Source organism: Thamnophis sirtalis, unplaced genomic scaffold (genome assembly GCF_051295495.1).
Source record: "Thamnophis sirtalis isolate CommonGarterSnake01/CBP01778 unplaced genomic scaffold, rThaSir2_p1.2 scaffold_5, whole genome shotgun sequence".
Taxonomy (NCBI): Eukaryota; Metazoa; Chordata; class Lepidosauria; order Squamata; family Natricidae; genus Thamnophis; species Thamnophis sirtalis.
Window position 1 is genome coordinate 68,587,654 of NW_028261385.1, and position 24,334 is coordinate 68,611,987.

At 38.5% G+C, this 24,334-nt stretch overlaps 1 protein-coding gene across 1 annotated transcript in view; it reads right to left on the bottom strand.

Moving 5' to 3' along the window:
• LOC106538314 (proprotein convertase subtilisin/kexin type 5) overlaps positions 1-22,345 on the bottom strand; it is a 41,689-nt gene extending 19,344 nt beyond the window's left edge. The window contains exons 1-8 of the mRNA XM_087715978.1: positions 22,041-22,345; positions 19,694-19,897; positions 18,354-18,422; positions 15,282-15,324; positions 13,430-13,572; positions 10,469-10,669; positions 9,496-9,741; positions 1,635-1,718 (exon numbers count right to left, since the gene is read on the bottom strand). Of these exons, the coding sequence (XP_087572104.1) occupies positions 1,635-1,718; positions 9,496-9,741; positions 10,469-10,669; positions 13,430-13,572; positions 15,282-15,324; positions 18,354-18,422; positions 19,694-19,897; positions 22,041-22,281 (1,231 nt within the window). The 5' untranslated portion in view covers positions 22,282-22,345. The remainder of the gene's footprint in view (positions 1-1,634; positions 1,719-9,495; positions 9,742-10,468; positions 10,670-13,429; positions 13,573-15,281; positions 15,325-18,353; positions 18,423-19,693; positions 19,898-22,040) is intronic.
• Positions 22,346-24,334: the final 1,989 nt, after the last annotated feature.

Here is a 24,334-nt window from a genome sequence, read left to right on the forward strand (position 1 = left end):
CTGAAGAACCAGTTTTGGGACAAATTATTATGGACACAAATCAATTAACAGTCAACATAGACTTGCTGGAAGGTCAATCATCAGTCCAATACTAGTGGATAAAAGGTCTATTATTGTTTTCTGTTGCCTATATTGATTTGAACTGACATACCCTGAAGATAAAGATGGAAGGATAACAATACTTTCTTCCATAAATAAAAATAAATAATATGGAATTATATTTTAACACAATGCCTCTGGGCTCTGTATCAGCCCATAGACATATTTATAAAATGAAAATAGCAGGTCACTGCAATTCAGTGCTTCATTTTGAATTTGTGCAGGGGGAAAAAAGGGATAAGTTATTATAACAAATGTGAAACTTGTCATTTTGTATTTAAGCCAGCTTCTTATGATCAGCATTTTGTGCAAGAATCTTGCTTTCCAAATTCCCAATGTGTCTGCTAACTTGACAAATGACAACTACCCTATCTAGTAGTTTTCCCAAAGAATCTCTCAGTTGTACCTTACTTCAGAGGTGGGTTCCTACCAGTTCAGACTGGTTTGGCTAAACTAGTAGTGGTTTTCCAGCCTGGGTTGCTGGAACCAGCAGCGATCCAGGTCTGGAATGACCCTGAACGGTTCCCTGGTCTCTTCTCCTGTCGCCAACATGTTACTGCGCATGCGCAGAACAGTTTTTATTAAAGTGGCCGGCATACACACAAATGAAGTGAGTAGCACGCATGCAAAATTTTTGCGCAGGCGCAAAACGCCCTCTCTCAGTGAACCGGTAGTAAACCGGTTAGGAACCCACCACTGCCTCACTTTTATAAGGTGAAATTTATGGAAGCGAGAACCTATTCTTAAAACTACACTTTATTCCATCTATTACATAATTGTGGCACTCTTTCAAATGGGCAATTCTATGATTAATATGTTGTTCCCACCATTAATAGTAATAGTAATATTTAATTCTTAAATTTTTAAAATTCCTATGTTTGTGTCTACCTTCTATTTTTTTTTTACGAAGTATCCTTTGTACAAATTGTTGATTGTATTTTTATTTATTTAGAAAATTTATATGGCCACCCAATTCACTCATAGTGACTCTGGTCAACTTACAAAGATAAAACCCCAGTACAAAAAAACAATAAACCCTTACTCCTGGGCCAACCATAATCAATCACCTATTGGGGTCCATATCACTCTGGGGTCACAGGCCCACTGTCAGAACCATGTCTTCACAATCTTGCAAAATAGTGTTAGAGTCAGGACTAATCTCTGCAGGGATGATGTTCCACAGGGAGGAAGCTACCTGGAGAAGGCCCTTTTCTTGATCCACTAGATGGACTTAATCCCATATTGTAGATGCTTTATTGTTGATTGTTACTGTAAAATGCTGAGAGTCTGGAGTTGATTATATGGTATCTTAGTGCAGTGTTTTTCAACCACTGTGCCGCGGCACATTAGTGTGCCGTGACATAGTGTAAGGTGTGCCGTGGGAAAATTACTTTATATATAGTCAATATAGGCACAGAGTTAAATTTTTTTAACATTTTCTAATGGTGGTGTGCCTCGTGATTTTTTTCATGAAAAAAGTGTGCCTTTGCACAAAAAAGGTTGAAAAACACTGTCTTAGTGGAATAAATAAATACCTGCAGGGCATGAAGTACATCTATCCGCAGCTGTTTCACATGTTTTGCAGGAAGGAGCACATGGCTGAAAATCAGTAGCTGTTGCTGCATTAGAAAGAGAGAGAAAAGAAACTAGTTAGTAACACTGGACATCTCTTGATATCCTGGCTGAGTACTTGATTCCAAATATGATTATGATATAGTGTCATTTAGTATCTTCCACAACAAAGGGACAGATGTTCAAGTGATGAAATCCTTCCTGCTACTGTAGGACATTGCAATGCAGATAAAAGAGAAACAGGGCCTGCTTACCCCAAAAAGCATTTCCAAGCTAAATTTATCTATTATTATTTGTCCAGATAATTATCTACAATTGGCACTCTGATTTCAATATGTTCACCCAGTGTCGAAAGGACCAACGCATGCTACCCATTGCACTTCTTTTTCAGAAGCTCAGTTTACAAGAATACAATTATCATAGTTTTGGATTGGGAGAAATGGTGAAAGTCAGACATTATGAAGAAATGGTTAAGTGGGATATTCATACTTTTGTTCTCTCCGTTACCTTGACCAGCTTCTGAGATGCCTAATAAGCTTTGTCTTAGATCATAATGTATTTTCAGCATTCTCTGCAGGATGATGAAGAAGATGCAGTGATATCCAACCCATTACCTACAGTACATCTATCAATAAACAACCAATATTAACTAGCAGCAGAAGCAGAAGCTTTCAAAAACTCAAAGCAGTTACCGACAGACAGTCCTGGTGAATTGGTGTCTTGGATCAGGAAGAGGTAAATAGACATCAACCACCAATTAGTGGAGTGGATGTAGGCATTTTCCAACTTGTTGTTTAATCTTTAATACAACATCTGAAGGTTCTCAATTAAGTGCTTTAAGAACTCTTGCTGAGCTTCCAATTTTAAGTGCTACTACTGTAATACTTCTGAAGTTCCAGCAGAGGGAAACATGTATCAGGAATTGGGAAGCAGATGGCACATTAAATACCGGTAGTTACCAGCTGATAATTCAAACTATCTCAGGCAAATGTAAATTTTTATTAATAGATGCTTCAGAACTGAATTTGACATTGTTCATTGTCAAACTTGCCTTCAAATATTATACAGTTGCCTATTTGCTTTGCTTTTCCTGGGAAAATTTGAAAAACTCCAGGTTGCAAAATTCTTCTAACAGAATGGCATGTACTTTGATGTGCTCAAATATGCATTTGTTTCTTTGTTTAATTACATAGCTATGCTTTACTTGTATCTCACTAAATGCCATATCAGGTCTTCAAAAGCCTGGCAACAATATACACAAAACAGCCCCACACATAGCTTCCAAGGCAGTTTGAATTCTGCAAACAGGTGCTGTAGCCTCAGAGATGGCAAATTGTTAGGATATAATGATAGCTAATGTCTGAACCCTAGCTGTCTTTCTGGATGGTAAATTTGCTGATCAAGAGTTAAATTACAAGTGCAACTGTATTGAAGGACTAACATTATGTATTATATTACATAATATTACATTACATTATGCATATTAAGAGCATTATTAATGTTTGTCTACTTTTTGGTTCTTAAGCAAACATATTCAATTCAACTAAAATAATTATAATTATTATGTTATATTATATTATTATTATGTATCAATTAAAGTAGGGATGATATATTCATTGTATAAATTATAAATTCACTCTTAACTACATAGTACAGTATCTTTACATTTCCACACGCTGTATCAAAATGATAAAATTTATATTCTTGATAAAATTCTATGTTTGCTTACTGAGTGCTACAGGTGTGGGAAGGTTATAGCAGGGGTGGGTTCCTACCAGTTCAGCCCGGTTCAGCCAAACTAGTAGTGGCATGCTGTCCTGGGTCACAAAACTGACCCAGGCTGACCATGCCTCTGAACAACTTCCCCGCAGTCACCGCCACCATCTTGTTTTTGAGTTCTACGTATGTGCAGAACAATTTCTATTGAACTGTGCATGCGCAACCAGCGCTCATCCAGCGTGCTCACAAACGAACCGGCAGCAACGCTGGCTAGAACCCACCCCTGGGTTTTAGCTATTGCTTTGTGCATGAATAACATTTCTCCTACATTTTTTCCTATACTTAAAGCATTTCTTTTTGTTTCCTAAGGCCAAAGAAGGCCTTCTTTTTTTATGAAGCTTAATCATTTATGGTTCTTCAAGATGAATGAACAACCAAAAGTGGTTGTTCATCTATCATCAACAGCTTGTACCTTGCACTTATTAAAGGAAAATAAATGGAACAGTCTCACAGAACCATATTCCAGAATCACTGTAAATATAACGTTATTCCTTTTTTAAAAAATTCAGAAAAAATGTATTGATAAATGAGGGACTGCACAGCAAAGAGATTGTATCGTATAATTTGCAATAATATAACAATAATTTGTGTGGTGAGAATAGCATAAATAAACTTTGCTTTTACATCCACAGGTGGAGTTAGTTTCTTAATCTGTTAATTTTGCAGAACTAGAGTCACCCAGGCCAAGCACTGAACAAGCCTCACACATGTAATATTGTAGTTTTATAATACAGTTTAGTAGAAATAGAAATAGACATGGTATAAATCCTAGAAATTGTGTACTTTTTGGATTCAAGAGATTGATAAAGGTAAGAGTTGTGGAGTAACCCAGACACGTACATCTTTAAATACCTCCCCCGACTTCTACAAATGTAAAGTGTTCATAGCAAAGGCATTTAAAGTTTATCACCTTTTTATGTTAAATGTTCTGCAGAATTCCCATTTTCTATATAGTGTCAGCCCTCAGGCTGCCATTCAGGGGGGAGCCCGTCAATCGCCACGCCCGCTCGGCTGTGCTTACACGCCACCAACACTGCCATGTTGATGTTGACTTTGTGGTGTTGGCGGAGCCTGTAGCTGCATGTGGCTCTGTAAGCTTCCCTCACTGTTCTGCAGAGTAACTCTTCTACTTGGGTGCAACTGCCTCCTCAGAAGTAACTCTTCTACTCGGGTGCAACTGCCTACTCTGGCGTAACTCTTCTGCTTAGATGCGGCTAACCAGGAAGGAGGCTACAATGACACTGAGTGGGGGTGTGGCTGAGGGTGTGGGTCATGGTGATTGGTGATGGTGGTTGGTTTACAATATACAATATACTACAATATAGTTTACAAATCATTGAGAAGCTTAGCTGGCTTCAGAGAGTCTAGCTCAGGGATGGCCAAGAGACCACATGAAAAAGTGGAATTTTTGTGGAAGGCTGAACCACTAGAGTTGTGAAGGTGCACAGCTATGCATGTACGCACAAATGTAAATTGAAACAACAACAACAACCAGACAGCTTCAAAATAAAAGCAATCCACTTGGGCCTGACAGAGACAACTAAAAGTCCAGATGTGGTCCAGGGTCTGTAAAATGCTGGGCTCTCACCTACCTATATAATCAGTCACCATCATTGAATTGGGAGGCTTTGTGGGGTATTTCCATTGGCCTTCAACATACTACTAATCCAAGGGCATCATGATGGTACAGAGCATAGGAAGTGCATGGCAAATATATCAAGAGTTGGAAATAGGCAATGAAAGCACCAATAATTCTCCCTTGCCGTTTCCTAAAGAAACTTGGGCCTATAGAAAACCTAAATGAACCAAATGGAACCAAACCAAACACTTCATCTGAAAATCTGGTGGCTCTCTTTTTCTCATTCTGCATGGAGACAACATTAGAGACCAAGAGTTTGAATCCGAGCCAGATAATTTCCTGCACTCTGAATGCCTGAGAAGAGGACCTGAGCCAATGTCTCTTGTTCCAGATCCTTCTGAACTTGTTTGTGAAGGCATGGTGACTATATATATTTAAAACCTATCAGTTGTGAACAAAACCCAACAATATGAAACAAAATTGGTACTGACACAAAATATGGTTTCAAATTCCATGTTGGGTTTAAAAAAAGTCTTTAAAACATCCCCAGCTGAACACATTGGCACAATGTATTCACCTTATTTTCTTTTGTTTAACTACCCATTTTTATGTGTCTGTGGATTGACGAAAGAATGTAAAAGTTTGGTATTTAACATGTTAGTAATCTGCCTGTTCATACTTCTTAAATCATTCTTCCAGCTGAATTGCTGTGTTAACATGCAGTGAATCAAGGCCCTCATTATTGCCTCTCCTGGCTCCCCAATAACATCATCTGGTACACAAGATAAAATACAGATGTTCAGAGCAACACTTACTGACCCAGACATTTTTTCCTTTTGGATAGAAAAGAAAGAGAAGCTTGATCATTTCAAGTTCATTATTTTAGACTCTGTCACAGTTTATTTGGATTAGCCTTGCTAAGAACTGATTTACTAAAACCGTCCTCTTACTAGTTAGTACATATGAAAATCTGGCATCCCATGCAAAGTGTATGCATGTATGTATATGTGAATTTGTGTGAGTACATCTGTGTGTATGTAAGTATGTGTGGGTTTGTGTGGGCTTGTGTGGGGAAGAGGGGGGGAGTAGACTGAGAGAGAGTTCCAGTCTTGCATCTTCTAGTTTACTATTTTCTGCTTTTCCAGTTGGAAACAGACATTGGAAAAACTATATTCTATGGGGGAAGCAGTTTGCAGGAGATGATCCAACTTTGGTTAAGGAACACTATGGGTTCTTTTTTTTTCTGCACACAACAATTTACAAGTAGGAAAATTATCTGTCTGAAGAAATCATTTGTTTCTTAGGTCTTCACTCTATCAAAAAATGACACCTGCCTGAAATCACGTTTTGAAAAATTGCCAGATTGAGACTAATAGCAAGCCATATCCAAATCATTTGAAATTTATTTCTGTCACAATGTGAATCAGACCCAGCCTGTAAGCAAATGGATTCAATTCATTGGATCATTCAGAATACAGAATAACAGAGTTGGAAGGGTCTTCTAGTCCAAGCCCTGGTCAATGCAGGAGTTCTGTACCATTCTGGACAAATGTCTATCAAATGTCTTCCCAACCTCCTGTGACAGCACATCCCCAATTTCTGGAGACAAGCAGTTCCACTGATTAATTGCTGTCACTATCAGGACGTTTCTCCTTAGTTCAAGATTGAATCTCCTTATTTAGCAAAGAGAAGTGTGTTGGGATATGCCCACCTCTTAATCTGTTTTGGGGAGATTTTAGAGAAGATTTCTTGGTTCACTAAACCACTACTGCATCCCAACTGGGAAACTAAGAACAGATTACTTGGTTTTGATTCAACAAGGAAGCCAAAAACAGTATTGGAATTTGTTACTTGTTTGTCTTCCAATAAATCATAGTATTTGACACTGGATCTGCTATATCTGAACTAGGCCATTCTTTGAAGAGGCTAGAGATGGGGATACTTAACATAATACAAACTTTGGATATGAATATATCTTGCTAATGGGTCCCTGCCTCTATTCTTCCTACTGTCACGGCATATAATCAACCATATGATTAACCATGTAATGGGATTGGTACAGTGGTGGGATTCAAATTTTTTTACTACCAGTTCTGTGGACATGGCCTGGTGGGTGTGACATGGCTTGGTGAGCGTGGCAGGGAAGGAATACTGTAAATTCTGCATTCCCTACCCACTCCAGGGGAAGGTTACTACAAAATCCCCATTCCCTCCTGATCAGCTGGGACTCCGGAGGCAGAGAATAGATGGGGGCAGGGCCAGTCACAGGTGGTAGTTACCTGTTCTCCGAACTTCTCAAAATATCCGCTACCGTTTCTCCAGAACTGGTCAGAACCTTCTGAATACCACCTCTGGATTGGTAATATTTTGAGACTGCAGATAACAGTTGAATTCTCAGTGAAATACCTTTCTAACCATCCTCCTAAGGCACCATCTCCATCGTTTGGGCACAAGAAAGAGAACAATCAATATTTGTGTGCCACATGGCCAGGATTACACTGAGCATGGCTCAGTGGCATATTTAGGAAAACCTAAATATTTTGCAGAATGTAAAATCATTATGGATTGAGTTAGGGACACTTTCATACAATCAGGAGTAAATTTGGACTAATTAATCTGTCATTGCTAAAAATCACATTGGAAAAGTCTCCCAATTTATCACTTTTTAAAAAGAAAGCCTGTATTTTTTTATTGAAATCAACATAGTGTATTAATACCTTCTCCTAAAATCTGCCACCACCACAGCCATTTCGGTTTGTTGAAACGGAAGGATTACTACAGAGGATTTTTGTTTCTTGGGATTATCCAGATGTGTCTACAGGACATGGTCCATGAAATCAAGATGGTGGCAACAATGGAACTTCCACTCATATTTATTTGCACCAGGCATGCAGTTTATGTTAAAACAGGCAGAACTTTGAGCATACCATTGTGACTGCCATCTTGGCTTTTTGGACCATGCCCTATGAACACCTGAGGCTCTTTCACATTGCTGAGATGATATGGTCCCACCATCCTTGGTTAGAAGAAAACTATATTAGCATGGAAGTCGTTGTTCCCATTGCTGTATCTTTCCTTCACCTGTGTGGCCCATGATTGCCAATAACCTGACTTCCCTCTAAGAAGTGGGAGAAACCCTAAAGGTGAACTCACCTTGAGATTCCTGGATGGAAAGAGCCTACTTAACATCATTAGAGCAAAGCATGGAACAACATTTTTTTTTTAAAAGCTGCCAGGATATATTTGTGCCATGTTTAGGCAGGGGGGAAGAAATGGCCTTTAGAAAGGAAACATTTCTCCAGCATCTGTTTGTCCCTCAAGAGGCAAATCAAATGAACAGTACTTCTGTTTGGTGTAAAAAAGATGACAGGCAAATTGAGGGTTCCCCTGTTCCAATTTCCTGATTTTATTTACTTCATCAGAGTACCTGTAACCCAATCTGGATAAGGAGATCCTCCTCCTTCTCAGAAGGAAATGGAATTCTAATATCTTTTTCTAGCTCAATTATTTAGGAATAAAACTTTTGCTTTTTGGGCTATTGGAGCTGGGTTGAAGAAAATGCTTTGCATTAATTGTAAGCACTCAATGGTATTTTTAAAAATCCATGCTTGCTTTGAGATATTCATTCAGACATTTCCCCCCTGTCCCCATATATAAACATACAGAATGCCAAATTATTAGGGGAAAATACAAGTAGTCCTTGACTTATGACCACAATTGGGACCAGAATTTCCATTGCTAAGCAAGTTGTCTGTTAAATAAGTCGCACCCAATTTTATGCCTTTTTGTAGTGGTTGTTAAATGGAACATTGCAATTGTTAAGTGAATCACATGGTCATTAAGTGAATCTGGCTTCCCCCATTGACTTTGCTGGGGAGGAAGCTGGCTGGGGAGCTCACAAACGGTGATCACATGTCCTGGGGATACCGCAATGGTTGTAAATACATGCTGGCTGACGAACACTTGAGTTTTGATCATGGGACTGTGATGGTTGCATGTGTGAGGTCAAAGACACCTTTTCAGTGCCCTTGTAACTTCACACATTCACAATATGAGTGGTTGTAAGTTGAGGACCACCTGTACTAAATCTGCTTGTTGTCCTAATGCAGGCAGGCCATGTGTGCTTACATTTAATTAAATAAGTATCAAAATAGGAGAAGTGAAACACTGTTTAAGTACTGTTTCATTAGTTTGAATGCTGCATTGTGCCAGGATCCTGAGGTAACGATTCTTGGCCATAGGAATTGCTACTCCTTGGACTGATGACTATTACTTCATACCAAATAAGTTTAGCACCAGGATGACTGTCAAATTAAATACTGGATTATTCTCCTCACCCACATATTAACTTCCATATTGGGGTTCTTAGGGAAGGCCCACCTTATCTTACATAGTGAAAAATGAAGTCCTGTCCTTCCCATTTTGGATAGCAATATTTAGAAAAAAAAGATTTGTTTTAGTCTTACATCGCTTCCGGATAACGCTCAGGCTTGGATTTTGGTGAGCCTTGAAGGGAAAAGCCTTCGGCAGCACCTGGGCATTCTCCAAGAATGCCTCTTTAAGTGCTCTTTCCATCTCAATTTGATGCCTGGAGGACACCGAGAAGGGATCGATCTCAGCCGACCGCAAGGATCGCGACAGGACATAAGGGAAGAAGCGGCCCTTCAGGAATGCGGAGCCCAAATCGTCTGAGGAGTGCAGCTTCAGCTTCTCTATCAGTAAAACAGGACGAACAATAACCATGTGGCCTAGTCTTGATGTCTTCTTCACATTGGGTACGACTGAGTACATTGCTAGTAAACATATTACAGTAAACAATAGATGAAATTTTGGGTAAAAATATCTTGCTCATACTAGTCTAAAACTGTGCATTTGTCAATAATACTATGAGTGTAAATAAAGAATTTACTCTTGGTTTTGGGCATCCTGACAAAATTGTCCCTTCTCAGAGAAGTTTCTTGACCAGCCCGCCCACCATTTTTACTGGGCACAAGACCCCTGAGAGTTTAACTGTGTAGAAGAAAGGATGAACCTGGGGGTGAAGTGAAAAGGGGAATTATCCTAGAATCCCTACATAGCCACAAAAGAATTAAGTCCAGCCCGCTTGGGTGCCCTTGATCCCTATCTAACTCAAACCAGGTAGTTAGTTGAGAAGATTCCTCTGTTTAGGCTTTTAATAAAAATATCATATGAGAATCTTCACATATGGACCTGGTCTTTGCACCTGACAAACTGTGGGGTATTGCAAGTCAAGCAGCCCCATATCAGGTTCCGGTCAAATGTCAGTCATAACTCCATTTCCAAGTCTGCCAATAACATCATTTCTTCTTCTATAAGCCCAATTTGCTTTGAGCGTTTGCTAAAGAGCAGATTCCTTCCTCTTTGAAGAGTTCCTAGTGCTAACAGTGAAAGCAATGCAGCAAAACGAAAACAGCTCACCGTTCCAAAATTTCCCATGCTTTCCCTTGTGTTGGGAATTTACACACTTCCCATGCAGCAGCTGTAAATTTCCTTGGCAGCTTGTACATTCATTGTAGTTGACCCCTCTGCATGTTTTGCATGTCCTGTAGCATGGTTCACACTCTTCTGTAATTTTGTCTTTGTAAAAGCCAGCTCCACAATCTCTCACACATGTCCCACCTGAAGCATAAACACATAGTCACATAATCGTGCCACTATTGGGGAAATCTGACAATCCAAAATACCTTATCAGGTATTGACGATGGATAATGGGAATTAGAGTTGCACCAATCACTAACACTATAACAAATGCATATAATTCTGAAATGAATTACTGGCTACCTAGCCTCTTTTAGAGGACGTGCCCGTAGCTTTCTCAAAAATGGACTTCAAGTACAGACGGATAATTAGAGCTGCCAATGTAACTCTCTGCTGTATTAAATCAGTGTTTCTCAGCCTTGGCTACTTTAAGAGAGGTACTCTTCAACTCCTAGAATTGCCAGGTTGATAAACATGGCATTGAATGAATTAAGTGATTATGCAGCACTGAAAGATGAGAGGATATTTGAATCCCGCACAAATGGAAGTATCCTAGGGTATTAGAAGAAACCTACTGTTTGCACGATTCTATTAGTGTACTCTTTCTTTGGATAAAGGTGAGTTATCCATATGGAGCAGATCCATAAAGTGAAATTGTAGGCACAAGTTCACCTTTGAAGGCCTGACTCTTATTTACATGTGACATAATACATGCAAAAAGAAGGCATGGAGCCTTGGTCATGCTAGCACAGCTTCCATCTTCCCTTTTTTGACACCTGCTCCCCCACACTTCATGGGCATTTTTGAGACCACATTCTAATTGGATACTACAAGATTCTTCTAAAGCAGCTCAGAACTGAATATAGATTCTTTTCTTTGTAAGTAATCTGAAACTTTACTTCCATTGGTGAAATATCTTTAAAAGAAAAGATATTGCTTATGTAATTGCTTATATTTTAAGCAATATCAGTTTTCAGATATGCTTTATATGAAAGTAATTAAAAATACCAATAACCCTGAAGTGGTTGGTTTATTATGTTTCAGAACATATTGATCTGAGTGCTCAGTACAAAATTTGATTTCTTTGGTAAGAATCTGTACTAAGAGAACAACAGTTCACAATCAAATAGAAATGAACAGATATTGAGGCATGCAGTTCTTAAGGTAACAATAAAAGGGAGCTTCCCAAATAGGACTCCAAGCTTGTTTGCATACAAATGGTTCTGTTGTTGTCTTACTTCAAAAAAGGAATATATTTAAAACATGTTATGTATAGAAATTACGTAGGGACCCAATTGGATCACAAGAGGAGTTTTGCCTTTTCCTGCACTTCCAATGGATGCTAGTCTTGGAAATACTCTGGATATGCTAGATGTGCACAATATTTGCTGGCCAAGTTCCATATTCCTAATTTGGAAGTTGGGTGCTCCTATACCAACAATTTAAAGATGTGCTTATTTATGGATTTGATTTAATTCTCACCTTTGATACAAGAACTTAAATTGGCATGTGAAGTAGATTGGGCTGAGAGAGTTTCCATGACTGAAGGTGACTGAAAACCTGGGTCTCCCAAATTTAGTCACCATCTTAACCATTACCCCATACATCAGCATTTTTAAAATAACATGCAGTGAAGGAATCTTCTCAGAGGGGTGTCTGTGTGTGTGTATGTGATATTTCAAAACGTCCCTATGAGTTGCTAGATATTCTGACTAAAATTATTCATGTTCATCCTGCTTTTCTTGTGATATAATTCATATTATTTTTTACATATATAATCACTCATTTGGAGGATTATTTATTTATTTTATTTATATAAGTTTTATATGGCCATCCATCTCACAAGTGTGTCTCTTGGTGATTAACCGGAATTAAAATTCTGTTCCAACCAACTCACATAAAGTGGTTCACCAAACCATCATTCACAAATAGGATAGGCTTGATTATTCTCCTCTTATGTCTGGTTAAAAAAAAAAGCTAGGTCTTCATGCATTTCTGAATTTCTTAATAAGAAGATGTGTTTGCATTAGTTGAATTTATTTAGATGCATCATGAAAAGTCTAGGATCAAATGACTCCATGAAAAGTTGAAGAAATACTACTCAGTTATTCTTACATTTTTCTATGTAGCACACTGAAGTACCATATTTGTGAACCTTTATTCAAGTATTTAATTAAAGAAATGAATTTTGAACTGAAGCAATTGGGATCATGGATAATGTTTTATTACCATCTTTTATGGAGGTCAACATGCCACACCAAATTCTCCTCTCCTAAAGGACTAAGTACAGAAAATGAGATAAGCATTTTACTTATTGTGTTAGACTTCTGGCCTGTTATACAATGTGAGCCAAATTTTGTGCTGCAGCTACAAAGATTTTCTCAGAGATAACATCCAGCACTCTGGGGAATTTACCAAATCCATATTATCTTCCAGACTGTTAATTGTCTGGGTTTGCTGCCTTCATGAGAATCAAAGATAAATGGGCTTATATTTGATTACATAAGCATCACTAAGCATTCCCTTGATGGTAACTAGAATTTCATTTTAGTGTGCTTTAAGATAGGTAATAGCGATTTGATTTTAGACTTTGACATGTTTTAGCATATGTGGTCCTTACAACTTCTAATTTGATTGTGTCTGGTGTCTGTAATAACAAATGAAATAATTAAACATCTCACGCCTTTGATTTTCTATTTGTTACACTGATTGTGTTCACAACCTATATTCAAGAAATTTGAACTGGGGTCCTTATTTTCTCGTTTTTTGATGTCATCCATTGTCTGCCCAAATAGACAGATCCTATTCTGTCATCAGTATCAAATCATGGATATTAACTCTCAATGAAAGGCCTTTATGTTCCTGGGCATTTTTGCATGCAGGTCTGGCTGTTTCACTTACCTAGAAGGAAAAAACCTTCTTCACACCAATAACATTGATATCTGTCACAGCTTTGACAATTGGGTTGACACTCAATGCATATGGGAGAATTGTCATCTGGGACAGTAGTTTGAGGACATGTTCTATAACACTGCTGATTGTACCTACCCAAAAACAAAAGTGAAGGGGGGAGAAAATAGTTATTTGTTACTGGCATTCTTCAATTGGCAAAAATGGAAGAAGTTGATAATGCTAAATAGAAAGGAATATAAAGAACACTAAACAAAAAAACCCCCAACTGAGTATACAGGTAGTCCTCACTTACTGAATGCAATAGAGATGAGCAGTTCTAAATTGCTAAATGACACGGTTATTAAGCACAATGTCATTTGACCATACCAATTTATGACATTGATTCTGGCTGCAGTTGTGAAGCGATTAACCTGCTGTCGTTAAGACTAATATCTCATGAGCATGGCTTCCAACTTCCTCTTGGCTTCCCCATTGACTTTGCTTATGAGAAGCTGGCTGTGAAGGTTGCAAATGGCAGTCATGGGACCATGGGATGCTACACCCATCATAAATGCACAATAGTTTGCAATCAGATGACCCTGAGGACACGGGGATGGTTGCAGCATTATTTTTCAGGGCTATCGTAACTTTGAATGGTTGCTAAATGCATGCTCACTAAGAGATGACTACCTGTATTCAAAATAAACCTTATTCATATCATGATCTGATAACCACAACCATAATCAATTTACTTGGGAGTTAGCATTAAATGGCCCTTAAGTGAATCACCTAGAGAAGGGGTTCAAACTCAAGGCTGGATCGGATCCACGGGGTGCTTAGATCTGGCTCGCAAGACCATCCTGGAAACAGCAAAGGACTGGCCCAGGGTGCCTCTGCCAGTGAAAACAGAGCTTAGGAGGACTGCATGCAGCCTCCCTGAGCTCTGTTTTAGCTGGCCAAGGGTTGCAGAAAGCCTGGGGGAGCCTTTTTTGCTGGTAGAGGGCTGCAGGAGGTGTCATTAAAAACAGGGCCGGGGGGGGGGGGGGATGCACACAGCTCTCCAGGCTCCGTTTGCACTGACAGAGGGCTAGCAAAACAAACTAAAAGCAAAACCAAAGAAAAAGAGAAATGTTTCCCTTTTTTTGCATTGGAGCATCCAAGAAGTGACAGGAAAGGAAAATGGGAAAGAGAAAAGAAAAAGATGGGAAGAAAGCAAGCAAGGAAAAATAAGGAAAGGGGGGAAGGAAAAAGAAAGGAGAATGAAGAGGAAAGGAAAAAGAAGAGAGGATGGAGGAATGGATGCATAGAAGGAAGAAAGGAAGGAAGGTAGGAAGGAAAAAAAGATTATAATGAGAGGGAGGGAAGGTCTGAGGAAAGTCCTGCATTAGCACTTGGCCATCATGGGTATCGCCGACATGAGTGATGTTGAGCTGGCCATGCCCCCGGCCATGTCCCCACCCCCACCCCAAGGTCACATACAACCCCAAATGCGGCCCTCAATTAAATTGAGTTTGACACCCCTGACCTAGAGTCACATACATGAGACAGGCAGTTATATAAAAGGAATGAGTAAATAAACACATGCAACAGAAACATTTTCCTATGAGTTACAACAGAATCTCTTTTCTGTGCTTAAATATTCAAAAACCATTTATAGGCACTTGAACAGCCTTCCCCAAGTGGCGCCTTCCTGATGTGCGGGAGTTTAGCTCTGACATCTCCAAAATCTGTTAACATGTCTGAAGGACATTCAGTTGGGGAAAGCTGGCCTAGCTCCATCTGCTGTAATGGAAAGCCCTGCTTTCATTTAGAAAAGAAAATGAATCACAAATAAAGAAAGAAATAAGAATGATAAACTTACATATAATAATTATGGATACATGATGTACAGGTTTCTGGGTTACCTGGAATAAATAAGTAATGAGAATGAGAATCAAATACTTTCTCAAACCAAATTAGGACCATGTAGGCTTTGGATTCAAACACAAAATGAATACTTCTGTTATCATCATCATCATCATCATCATCATCATCATCATCATCATCATCGTCGTCGTCGTCGTCATCTCATCATTAAAATCAAAATGATATTATCACACATTGCAAGATTTATATGCTATCTCATGGGAACTGCAGTGGATGGGAATCATATTAAAGCCACTTGAACTTCTTGAATCCAAACAAATCAATAGTGATGATCCCGGTTTAAGATTTTACCAAAATTAGTGTAAAATGCTTCTAGAATATCAGATATTTCCCTTTCTTTTCAAAGTTAAGTAAGGGAAATGATGATGCATAATAATAATTAGATTTGTATCATGTCATTTTCTTGAAAGAAATTAAGAAGATTTATCATTGTTTTCAAATGTCACTGCTAGACTTATTGCTTTGAAAAGTTATTCCTGAACAGTAATATTTTAAAAAAACTTAAAGCACCATAAAAATACAAAGGTGTCCTCAAATCAGACTTTACTCCTGAAGATTGATTGACTTAAAACTATTTATACAGCCCATCTCATAGTGATGATTAAAAAGCTTTTTACTTCTCAATCTAGTGAACAGCTTTGGCATCTGATGGTTTCCCATCCAAATCCTAAATGCAGTTATTGGATCTTGCTTAGCACTTTCAAGGTCAGGCAAGGTGAGGGTTATCGGATGCCTGGCCAAAAGAGGACATGCCCTTATTTTTATCACCACGACCTCCTTTCAAGAATCTTAAAATCAAATTTTCTTTTCAGTATCTAACAAGCTTTCTCATTAAAAACAATCTGTGGTATTGGGTTACTGCTCTTTTGTGAATGGGTGATTCACCTTGTAGGCCCAATTGGCTCTACTATAATTGGATTTCAATGGCTCACAAAATAGACAACTATCATGGATGCCATTTTGAATGTTTCACAGCACTCTGCAGACAATTCTGAATCATACAAAAACAGAATTCTGTCTTCTTTGGCCAAAGAAAAGAGCAATGTAATTGGCACACACACACACACACACACACACACACACACACACACACACACACACACAGAGGGGGGGGAGAGGGAGAGGGAGAGGGAGGAAACAATATCATCAGCGAAAGAATAAACATTGCTTTCCACATGCTATGACTTTCATTCAAAAATATCATGTTCCTGAGTAAAACCAGCATTTCCCAGCACCCAGATTTTGGCCTCTGGTTTTCCTCCCCTTCAATTCTATTTTTGCCTCCCAGTACAGCTTTCAACATTCAACTCATCTTTTAGAAGACTATTAGAAACAGGTCAATAATAATCTACCATATGGTGTTTGACTTTATTAAATCAACTTTTAGGCCTGCTTCAGCCTGAGAATTTCTCTTTTGAACCAGCTAAGCTGCATCCTGGATCCTCTGCCTTGCCACCGACATTTTATCTTTCAGGAACCAGCAATTGTAGCTGGAGATATTTTTGTGAATCTCCCATCTGGAATTTTTTCTGTGTAGTATCAGTATTTAATAAATCAAAGAGTACCTCTGACCATTAAACACTGTGATTTTTCTGGGTCAACTTGATCTGATTTAATCCTAAAGTCCTAGCTCCCACCAATATATTTTTGCCAAGATTTCTGAGAACAAAAGTAATTAAACTAAAGAATTAGTTAAACTTCAGCATGTCTTTTAAAGGTTAGTGTATAGAGATCAACTTAGGTGTAATTAAGAAAGACATTCAATAGGGATCTGAAATATAGGCAGCCCCTGAGTTATGAGTTATGAGTACAGTGGAACCTGCCCATCACCACTGTAACTCATAACGGTAGTAAAATTTGTCAATCGCACAACCAACCTGAGTTTATGATCTTTTTTGCAGTGGTAATTAAGTGAATGCCATGGTTGTTAGGCAAACTAATGATTCCTTATGGGTGCAGTTTTGTCAAAAACCAGAAATAAATGCTGCGTTTTGGCACAACCTTTGTAAAATGTGGTCATGTGACTTTGTAAAATGTGGCCAGATGACTGGGGAACACTGCAAATGGTTGTTAATGCAACCCATTGCCAACTTCAAATCTGAATCATAAGTTCTCCCCAGGTCGATCCTTCAGAACTTCAAATGGTCACTAAGCAACCAGTCATAACTTGAGAACCTCCAGTAATCATACTGCAATTCGACTAAAAGCTGTGTTGCCAACCATCCAAGTTTAAACATTTAATCTCTTCTTTCCTCTAAGCATTATTTAGCTGACAACTATTAAAACTAATACAAAACATATGAAGCATGGGGAGTATTCTTTTTTGTCATGGAAACAAATATACCACTAATATATTTTAAGATAGTAAAACATCAAACATTCAGCTTGTCCTGCAGTAGAATTTATAATTGTTCGCTGCAATGTAATATATCTTCTTTAATGTTTTAAAACATAGAAAAAGTGCAAACATAACTAAGGAAGACAAAATTCGTGATGTAAATTATCTGCAATCAAATAGTTTGAAGGATTTTGATTAATTTAAAACAGCTGTTCTGGAAGGCTGTAGTGGAACAGACTCACAGCATTTAGTTCAAGATTTTTCTCTGAAAAACCCCACTGGTCTTCACAGAGATATTGCCGTTATACTCAGGAAGTAGGCAGAGCCCAAGATTTTAAAAACATCAAGAACAAAATAGAATTACTCTTCATGGATTTAATAACTTCCCTTTCTGTACTGTTTAACAGGAGAATCCCAAGAGTATTGGGATTCCCCCATGGCCCTTTGACGATCTGTGAACTTCACGTTCCAGAATTCCTCAGCCATGCTGTCTCAGGAATTCTGGGAGTTGAAGTTCACCGATGGTCAAAGGGCCATGGTTCCCCACCCCTCCACTAAAGCAATCCCTCAGATTTCCCCCCCCCCCACTAAAAAAATTTGCTGAGATAATACCACCCTAAATAGACAGAAAGAAAAAGGAGTGAACCAAATTTTTAAAATGCAACATACCCGAGTTGCAGTTGAGGCAGCCTTCAGGGCAAGGAATGCAATCTTCCGAATTGAGACCTTTGATTTCCCCTGGATGGACAATGGAATCAGAGCTTCATTTTCTTCAGAAAAGGCACATGCGAATGCACGCACACAACACACACAAAAGGAGCACCACACTTTGGATTCAAAATTTTATAAACTGCTTTGGAGCACATGGCAACAACTCCTAGTTGCATTGCTTCCTCAGATTTCAGCACAGACGTTTGATCCTGTTTCTGAAATGCTATTTATTTTATTTATTTTTATTTATTTATTAAATATATTTATATGCCGCCCAATCCCGAAGGACTCTATATATTGGTGGGATTCAATTTTTTTTACTACTAGTTCTGTGGATGTGGCTTGGTGGGTGTGGCAGGGGAAGGATACTGTAAAATCTCCATTCCCTCCCCACTCCAGGGGAAGGTTACTGCAAAATCCCCATTTCATCCAGATCAGCTGGAACTCGGGAGGCAGAGAATAGATGGGGATGAGGCCAGTCAGAGGTGGTATTTACCGGTTGTCTGAACTACTCAAAATTTCCACTACCAGTTCTCCAGAACTGCTCAGAACCTGCTGAATACCACCTCTGCTATATATGCTTGCCACATGCTCTGAACCCCCTTTAGTGCTTCAGAGAGCTGTCTTGTAAAGCAAGAGTTGCTCTCATAAGTGAGGCGTAAGTATGTTTTGATGCTCTGAAATATTCCAGGTTCATTGAGATGAGGAAAGGGAAGGTTGCCATCAGAAGAATGATTTGGGGTTCCAACTTGAACCGGGTTTGCACAAGAATAAATAAAAATGAGATCCAGGCAGCTGTGAGAAAGAAGAAATATTTCTTCCCAAAAGCAAGCAGTTTGCCTTGAGAGGCAGCTGTGGAGATATGGGTTACAGTGGCAATTTTTTATAGAAGGGGTTTGTCCAGGATGTGGAAGTGTCTAGTGCTGATTCTAGGGTGACATTTGAGGGGTGTGTGTGTGTGTGTGTGTGTGTGTGTGCGCGTGTGTGTTTGTGTGTGTATTTTCTTGAGAACATGCAGCTCCTCTGAGAAACTTAATTTAATTAACTCTATTTGTGTTTGCAGGCCTTATCCTTTGATATTTGGATTAGTTCCACGTAAGCTATTGAGAGGTTTGAGGAAGTTTGGGAAAAATATTTCCCCATTTGCTATTTTTACTTGATTAATTTAGTTTCTAGTGGAGACGCTGATTTCTCAGATCATTATGGATTCTGTTAATGTTTTAAGGGAAGATAGAAAAAAATATAAAGAATAAATATTTGATATAAAACTTCTCACATTGCATTGTAAGCAGCTGTACCTTTTTTGCATTTGTGTTCTTGGCAGCTGTTATTAATGAGAGAGTATCCCTCTAAGCACCTCTCACAGCTGGTTTGATTCAGGCATTCTTGACAGTGCTCAAAGCAGGGGGCGCACGTAGTGTCCACCTCAGAAGGATAGAAGCCCAAGGGACAGCTCTTCCTGCATTCTCCCAGGTAGAGGAAACGCATGTGGCCTTTCTTATCTGGAAGAGGAAAAGCCAGATTAAACTTAACAAAACACCCAGAAGCATTGTTTTAAAGACCCAGGATTGTGCTGGAAGGAGTCTGAAAACATCCTGTGATGACATAGTAAGAGAACAGTTCAAAAGACTGTAAACACTACAGAGTAACCCATATCTAACTTAGTGGGAATCACCTCTTTGTTATCTGTAATTTTCAGGCCAATCATTCATTGTTATCTTCCTTTTTGCTTACATTTCAGATACTTTGCATCAGGAATTGGTGAAACCTGATAAATTGCATCGCCATCGTGAGGACAGCTCTCAGAAAACAGTAACAATTATCACGGAATGATCCTTCCTTCCTTCCTTCCTTCCTTCCTTCCTTCCTTCCTTCCTTCCTTCCTTCCTTCCTTCCTTCCTCTCTCCCTCCCTCGCTCCCTCGCTTCCTTTCTCCCTTCCTTCCTCCCTTCCCTTCTGAAGGAGTATATGAATCAATATTGGCTTCTGGTTATATTATTGTATACTGTCATAAATTAGTTATTTTCTAGCCTAGCAAATTGTAACCTTAATACTGGATGGCATTACTGCAAATGTTATCTCACTGCTACGTCTTGCTTCTATTCTTGGCTTCAAAGCTAGGGACATTCTTGAAAACATAGAAGAAATTGTTACACGGGAATAGCACATAGATAAAGGAACCAAACTAGGGAGTTTTCTTGGCTCATAAATCCTTAAAACATTCTGCCGAAATAGCTAATAGCAATAGCAATAGCAGTGGACTTATATACCGCTTCATAGGCCTTTCAGGCCTCTCTAAGCGGTTTACAGAGAGTCAGCATATTGCCCCCAACAATCTGGGTCCTCATTTTACCCACCTCGGAAGGATGGAAGGCTGAGTCAACCCTGAGCCGGTGAGATTTGAACCGCTGACCTGCTGATCTAGCAGTAGCCTGCAGTGCTGCATTTAACCACTGTGCCACCTTGGCTAAGGGGGGCTGCCACCCACTACACAAGGCTATAGGAATCCTCTATAGATAAGGTGGAAAGAGACAGAAGCTTGAACAAAAGAACACTTTAAAGATCACATTGGTAACGAATCTTTGTCTCTGATGGGATAAACTTTGTTTCTATCTGCCAAAAATGTATATAATACTCTGAGCCACTCTTGCAGGGTATTGCTATTCCTTACATGCATTTGTTTTGTATGTTTTGGACATAGTTTTGTCACTCAGCTTTTGCTATAGCCATAAATAAAAGCTGACATTTTTGCAAGCCTTGTCTCGAGTCTTATTCTCTTTGGCATTTTAGTGGCTTGGGGAAACTGCTGGAACCTTACACTTCCTTCCTTCCTTTTACTTCTGCATGCATGATTTCTGTCAGACACTCTTTAAATAAGATAAAGTTGTTACATGCATAATATGGAATGGTGATCAAAGAAATAGCATGCAGGTTTTTTCCCCTGTTCTCATTCCTAATCCTTGAACATAAAATCACAGTTTATGTAATTTGATTCAGAACTTTCTATGTCAATCTGAAAAGAAATGCCTTTTTTCAGCCATAGCAACTGTTAATAATTAAAGTACAATTAAATGGCTGCCTTAGGCTTTATTGCCCTTCCACCCAGCTATTTCTAAAAGACTGGAGGAAATAAAAGACTTGGCCCCATTCTGTCTCCTAACTGGTGGCCATGATGGTTTGTTTCTGACACTGGTCTTTAAAAAGATGGGATTGCTTATTATCTTTGGAACAATGGACATTCTGCTGATAGTCAGTACCGAATAGCTGAGATTTAGTACTACGGTATTTGGCTTTTAGGATGTGGAAAGAAGAGATCAAGTAAATTTCACCCAGACCACTTGGAAGCTAATGTTATATGAGTCTATTCACATGTTGGAATTTTCTTTTTTTCCTAAATTCTTTTGCATACCCTCCTCTATTAAATATACTCTGGAGGATTATTTGGGTGTTCAAACTGGAGAGAGGATGAAACAGGTTAGAAGAATTCTTTCTACCTCATGTTAATGAGTAGAAGAACATTAGATTCCAACCACACAATATAAATAAATTCCCACTGTTGCAGCAAAATCCTACGGTTATTTCATTCTCTAGACGTTGCAGTACAATTAGCAGAAAATAAATGGGAGGAAAAAAGAGAATGCCTTACCTTTAGCACAGCTAGTACATTCATTAGGTTCATTTCCACTGCATTCCGTACAGGACTCATGGCAAGAATGACACTGCTTGTTAAATTCAAATTTCCCTCGAGGGCATTGAACAACGCAGCGCCCGTCATCCAAAACTCTACTGCAAAAGAAAAGTGAGGAACATAACATTAGAATTAAGTAGCTGAAGAATAATTTCCTTTTAAAGAATAAACTTAAACCTATCTGGAGACCGGCTTCCATATTCAATTATATTCCACATATTCTTTGTACTTTGCTCTATTTTCAGTTTGAAAACTATTTACGACACGCAACAAGCTAAACTTTGAACTTCAAATTGATCTGACTAATTTCTCAAACCTTTTATAAAGCTCCTTGATATTGTTTCCCCAAGAGGTGAGGATTATTTTCTCTTTCCAGACTTAGGGAGCATAAGTGGTTAGATCAGACGCTGTAATGTATTATGTCAAGCCATTTTTAATTTATGTTGAGCTATTGTTTATTTTTTATGTTTTTATGCTCACACCATGGTCCTTATATTTTCATGTCATATGTTACACTGATGCTTGTGAATTGGGAAATCATTTACATTTGTGAAAATCATTCAGGTTTACAACATTCTCCAATATCACCATGGATATTTCTTATCTATTTATCCATTAATAACCCAGGGGACATCACACATCCTCCTTTACTCCTTGTTCTATGATGAGCCCTTTACTAAACATTTATTTATCCTCCTGCATACTTTATTTCCATTATATTGTTCTTATCTCATTCAGCAAACAAAGTCAATTCCACCTTCATAGGAAATTAATTCAAAACCTTTCACTGTATACAAATCAATAAGATACAATCAATTTTTTTATATGAAAGTCCTGTTTGTATTTATATGTTTTACGGAAGGTTCATATAACTTATTACTGTTTTACTTAGATCCTTATTGTAACTCAGTTCCGATTCTGAACTTGGGCTCTGTCTGACAGTGGAATCCAAATTGTGAGACAGATTTTTCTGCAGGAAATTTTGTAATACCATTATGTTAAGGTCTAGAGTTCTTCCAAATTTCCATTGACAATGCTAGGGATTCAGAGGAAAAAATTGGCATGCAAGGGATGGAATGATTTATTACTGTGTATTCCAAAATTCTTTTTTTAATCAACTTGCAGAGACGTGCACCAGTGTAAATATAGATTCTGAATTTCCTCAGGTTTTTCAATATCCCTTTTTTCTCATATATATATTAAGAAACAAGATATTTCACTCCTTTCAGTATGAGAAGTACAGGGCATATGCAGTAGGGGCAACATAAAATGATTCATTCCAATCAGTTAGGGATTATAAACTCAGATAATACTTGTTTTACATCAGTTCGCAAAATAGCAAATTGATGGTATTGTAACTCCTACATGGATAGAAATTATTTAATGAGAATGGCTTACTTTGCATATGTACAACCAATGCAGTCCTTCAAAGTTGGTCCTATGCATTTAGAACAGGAAATGTCACAGAACTGGCAGTGACCAAGAAAATCAATATATTCTCCTATGAAATAAAGAGTTCATTTAGTACTAAATTTCTGGTTAAGTTAAAGCCACAAACCACCAACAAAACAGAAAAGTATGGTTATTTGCTGAAAATTGCAAATGAATGTGGTATTACAAATATTTCCTGGAAAAGCGGCTTTCAAAAGAAGTTAGCTTATTTAAGTGTTAGTATAGAACAGGGGTGTCAAATTCGCGCTGCCCATTCCCACACCTGGTTAGCAAAGGGGGGGGGAAGGCATGATACGTCACATGACGATGCCGTGATGATGCAAGTTTGACTTCCCTGGTATAGAACATGTTTCAAGCAAAAACATACAGCATCTGCCACACAATACTCTAGACTTAACAAGAGTGTTACACTTTAGACTTTCTTGTTGGTAACAAAGACAAAAAAAGTTTGAATAGTGGAGATTGCAATACTGGGAGATATCAGAAGCGAAGAGAAAAATTTGGAGAAATTACAAAAATATAAAGACCTGCAAATAGAAGTAAAATTGTGGCAAAAGAAAGGAAAATTAGTGGCAATAGTAATAGGTGCTTTGGTGCAATTCCAAAATAGCTGAAGAACTACTTGGAGTCCATTGGCATTGACAAAATCACCATCAGTCAACTGCAAAGGCAGCTTTACTTGGAATTGCTTATATTCTGGGATGATACCGGGGTGAAATTCAGCAGGTTCTGACTGGTTCTGGAGAAAAGTTAGCGGAAATTTTGAGTAGTTTGGAGAACTGGCAAATACCACCTCTGAC